This window comes from Coregonus clupeaformis, chromosome 19 (genome assembly GCF_020615455.1).
Source record: "Coregonus clupeaformis isolate EN_2021a chromosome 19, ASM2061545v1, whole genome shotgun sequence".
NCBI lineage: Eukaryota > Metazoa > Chordata > Actinopteri > Salmoniformes > Salmonidae > Coregonus > Coregonus clupeaformis.
In genome coordinates, this window is record NC_059210.1 from 7,477,732 (window position 1) to 7,482,731 (window position 5,000).

The following is a 5,000-nucleotide window of genomic DNA, read 5'->3' on the forward strand; positions in this document are numbered from 1 at the left end:
TTTTTTTGTTTTCATTTCACCTTTATTTTGACAGGAAGTGATGTTGAGACCAAGGTGTCGTTTACAAATGAGTCCTGTAATTACAGAGATATATAGAGATTTCCCTCACTGTATAGACCTACCGGTTGTATAAGAAGGTTTTATTTACGTTGTTTTAGCAAACAGAAAAAACGTGCTTATCTGGTTGTAGTCTGGTTATCTGACTAGATAACAACCTGAATACAAAGTTTTTATTATGTGTGCGCGTGCGCGTGTGCGTGTGCGTGCGTGTGTGTGTGTGCGTGTACGTGCGTGTGTGTGTGGTGTGCGTGCGTGCGTGCGTGTGTGTGTGTATGTGCGTAACAGGCTGGACTGAGGCAGCTGGTGAGCTATGACCTGGACACAGAGTGGGCGGAGTTTGTCCAGTTTTACCTGCGTGTGGGCGGAGACTGGGCGGAGTGTAACACAGCGGACAGCAGGGAGGAAGGAGTGCTTCTGCAGTACAGCAACGATGGAGGAATCAGCTGGGGACTCATCGCTGAGATGTACTTCACCGACTTCACCAAGCCACGGTGAGGAGGGAGGGAGGGAGGGAGGGAGGGAGGGAGGGAGGGAGGGAGGGAGGAGGGAGGGAGGGAGGGAGGAAAGGTAGAATAACAATAGAGGAATCAGCTGGGAACTTGATCTCTGCCATATACAGATCTACCATCTAAATTGTATTCAATGTTTAAAAAAGGATTCTAAAGTTTATATAATTTCCAATTTAAAATGTAAGACTTGATTTGCCGTAACGAAAATGTTATCAACCCCTACAAAAATCCCACTGACTGATTGACTGGCTGTCTAACTGTCTGACTGACTGACTGACTGGCTGACTGACTGACTGGCTGACTGTCTGACTGGCTGACTGACTGACTGGCTGACTGACTGACTGACTGACTGACTGACTGACTGACTGACTGACTGGCTGACTGGCTGACTGGCTGACTGACTGACTGACTGTCTGACTGACTGACTGTCTGACTGACTGGCTGACTGACTGACTGGCTGACTGACTGACTGACTGACTGACTGACTAAATGTCTGACTGGCTGACTGACTGACTGACTGACTGACTGACTGGCTGACTGTTTGACGGATCTCCTCTTCCTAGGTTTGTCCACTATGAGCTGTCTGACTGATCTCCTCTTCCTAGGTTTGTCCACTATGAGCTGTCTGACGGATCTCCTCTTCCTAGGTTTGTCCACTATGAGCTGTCTGACGGATCTCCTCTTCCTAGGTTTGTCTACTATGAGCTGTCTGACGGATCTCCTCTTCCTAGGTTTGTCCACTATGAGCTGTCTGACTGATCTCCTCTTCCCAGGTTTGTCCACTATGAGCTGTCTGACGGATCTCCTCTTCCTAGGTTTGTCCACTATGAGCTGTCTGACTGATCTCCTCTTCCCAGGTTTGTCCACTATGAGCTGTCTGACGGATCTCCTCTTCCTAGGTTTGTCCACTATGAGCTGTCTGACTGATCTCCTCTTCCTAGGTTTGTCCACTATGAGCTGCCACAGGCCTCTAAGACCCCGTCTACCAGGTTGAGATGGTGGCAGCCCCTCCACTCTGGGGACGGCTACGACCAGTGGGCCATCGATGATGTCATCATATTGTCTGAGAGAAAGAAGCACATTATCCCCATGGCCAACCCCACGCTGCCACAGGTCAGTCTCTCATTGGCAGACGACCCCACGCTGCCACAGGTCAGTGTCTCATTGGCAGACAACCCTTATCGGCAGACAACCCCAGACAATGTTCGTTAACAAATCATCCCCAATCTGTCAAATGTATTGTGATTTGGTTTTACATTAACTTTAGATGATTTGAACATTGACTTGCATTGGTTTTTGAACAATGCTTCAGTTAGCGGTTGGTGACAGTAACGAGGATAACTAAACCAAAGCATGGATTAACCAAGCCTCCTCTCTCTGTAGAACTTCTATGAGAAGCCGGCGTTTGACTACCCTCTGAACCAGATGAGTGTGTGGCTGATGCTGGGTAACGAGGGCATGGACAAGGAGAGGAACGGCAGCTTCTGTGCCACCACGCCCTCCGCCATGGTGTTCGGGCGCTCTGATGGCGACAGGGTGGCAGTAACAAGAGACCTGGCTCTACGCCCAGGGTACACCCTGCAGTTTAAGGTACGGTGTATGTGTGTATGGTCTCTCTCTCTCTCTCTCTCTCTCTCTCTCTCTCTCTCTCTCTCTCTCTCTCTCTCTCTCTCTCTCTCTCTCTCTCTCTCTCTCTCTCTCTCTCTCTCTCTCTCTCTCTCTCTCTCTCTCTCTGTCTCTGTCTCTCTCTCTCTCTCTCTCTCTCTCTCTCTCTCTCTCTCTCTCTCTCTCTCTCTCTCTCTCTCTCTCTCTCTCTCTCTCTCTCTCTCTCTCTCTCTCTCTCTCTCTCTCTCTCTCTCTCTGTCTCTCTCTCTCTCTCCCTCTCTCTCTCTCTCTCTCTCTCTCTCTCTCTCTCTCTCTCTCTGCTCTCTCTCTCTCTCTCTCTCTCTCTCTCTCTCTCTCTCTCTCTCTCTCTCTCTCTCTCTCTCTCTCTCTCTCTCTCTCTCTCTCTCTCTCTCTCTCTCTCTCTCTCTCTCTCTCTCTCTCTCTCTCTCTCTCTCTCTCTCTCTCTCTCTCTCTCTCTCTCTCTCTCTCTCTCTCTCTCTCTCTCTCTCTCTCTCTCTCTCTCTCTCTCTCTCTCTGTCTCTCTCTCTCTCTCTCTCTCTCTCTCTCTCTCTCTCTCTCTCTCTCTCTCTCTCTCTCTCTCTCTCTCTCTCTCTCTCTCTCTCTCTCTCTCTCTCTCTCTCTCTCTCTCTCTCTCTCTCTCTGTCTCTCTCTCTCTCTCTCTCTCTCTCTCTCTCTCTCTCTCTCTCTCTCTCTCTCTCTCTCTCTCTCTCTCTCTCTCTCTCTCTCTCTCTCTCTCTCTCTCTCTCTTTCTCTCTCTCTCTCTCTCTGTCTCTCTCTCTCTCTCTCTCTCTCTCTCTCTCTCTCTCTCTCTCTCTCTCTCTCTCTCTCTCTCTCTCTCTCTCTCTCTCTCTCTCTCTCTCTCTCTCTCTCTCTCTCTCTCTCTCTCTCTCTCTCTCTCTCTCTCTCTCTCTCTCTCTCTCTCTCTCTCTCTCTCTCTCTCTCTCTCTCTCTGTCTCTCTCTCTCTCTCTCTCTCTCTCTCTCTCTCTCTCTCTCTCTGCTCTCTCTCTCTCTCTCTCTCTCTCTCTCTCTCTCTCTCTCTCTCTCTCTCTCTCTCTCTCTCTCTCTCTCTCTCTCTCTCTCTCTCTCTCTCTCTCTCTCTCTCTCTCTCTCTCTCTCTCTCTCTCTCTCTCTCTCTCTCTCTCTCTCTCTCTCTCTCTCTCTCTCTCTCTCTCTCAATTCAATTCAATTCAAGTTAAGGGATTTATTGGCATGGGAAACGTATGTTAACATTGCCAAAGCAAGTGAAGTAGATAGTAAACAAAAGTGAAATAAACAATAAATATTAACAGTAAACATTACACTCAGAAGTTTCAAAGAATAAAGACATTTCAAATGTCATATAATGTCTATATACAGTGTTGTAACAATGTGCAAATAGTTAAAGTACAAATGGGAAAATAAATAAACATGGGTTGTATTTACAATGGTGTTTGTTCTTCACTGGTTGCCCTTTTCTTGTGGCAACAGGTCACACATTTTGCAGATGTGATGGCACACTGTGGTTTTTCACCCAGTAGATAAGGGAGTTTATCAAAATTGGGGTTGTTTTCGAATTCTTTGTGGATTGCTGTAATCTGAGGGAAATGTGTGTCTCTAATATGGTCATACATTTGGCAGGAGGTTAGGAAGTGCAGCTCAGTTTCCACCTACGGCGGCCTTTCTCAATAGCAAGGCTATGCTCACTGAGTCTGTACATAGTCAAAGCTTTCCTTAAGTTTGGGTCAGTCACAGTGGTCAGGTATTCTGCCACTGTGTACTCTCTGTTTAGGGCCTCTCTCTTTCTCTCTCTCTCTGTCTCTCTCTCTCTCTCTCTCCCCCTCTCTCCTCTCCTCTCTCTCTCTCTCTCTCTCTCTCTCTCTCTCTCTCTCTCTCTCTCTCTCTCTCTCTCTCTATCTCTTTCCATTTGTATCCTTCTGTGTCTTTCTGTCAGGAAGTTTTGAGTTTACCTTCTTACTCTTTCATCTTCTACACGAGGCAATCACTTTTTAAAATTCATTTTTTTTGTGTTTGTACAGTATGATATGATATTACTGACCTAAAAGAGTGGATTTAAAATTCTAATTCTCCCCAGTTGAACATCGGCTGTGAGTCCCAGTTCAGTGCGTCAGCCCCAGTCCTGCTGCAGTACTCCCATGATGCCGGTCGTACCTGGGCGCTGGTGAAGGAGGCCTGCTACCCAGGATCCTCGGGGGCAGGCAGCTGCGAGGGCAGTGGGCGGGAACTCAGGGAACCAACTGTCTACGCCACAGGAGACTTTGAACGCTGGACCAGGGTCACTGTGGTGATACGGCGCAACGTGGCCGCCAGGTAGATGAAAACATGTCATATGGGATGGGTAGATTGAAACTCACTGAGGTTTAACAATAACATAGTAACTGTTGGAAAGACTGTGGGACAGTATAGATTAATGCTCAGTTCATTCAATATTAGTCCTTGGAGCCGGATTAGATTTAGGAATCAGCAGATGCTCTTATGCAGATGTTGTTATGAACCACTAAATACCATTACTTTACTTTCTCTCTCTCTCTCTCTGTATATATATCTCCCTTTCCCCATCTCCCTCTCTCTGTATATATATCTCCCTTTCCCCCATCCCTCTCTCTCTCTCTCTCTCTCTCTCTGTATATATATCTCCCTTTCCCCCATCGCTCTCTCTCTGTATATATATCTCCCTTTCCCCATCTCCCTCTCTCTGTATATATATCTCCCTTTCCCCCATCTCTCTCTCTCTCTGTATATATATCTCCCTTTCCCCCATCCCTCTCTCTCTTTATCTCTCTCTACCCCACCCCCATCCCTCCTCA

At 47.5% G+C, this 5,000-nt stretch overlaps 1 protein-coding gene across 1 annotated transcript in view; it reads left to right on the plus strand.

Annotated features, from left to right (window-relative positions):
* Nucleotides 1-5,000, plus strand: part of LOC121531548 (reelin-like) — a 97,049-nt gene that overhangs the window by 33,354 nt on the left and 58,695 nt on the right. The window contains exons 22-25 of the mRNA XM_045205196.1: nt 346-551; nt 1,511-1,682; nt 1,953-2,159; nt 4,268-4,503. Of these exons, the coding sequence (XP_045061131.1) occupies nt 346-551; nt 1,511-1,682; nt 1,953-2,159; nt 4,268-4,503 (821 nt within the window). The remainder of the gene's footprint in view (nt 1-345; nt 552-1,510; nt 1,683-1,952; nt 2,160-4,267; nt 4,504-5,000) is intronic.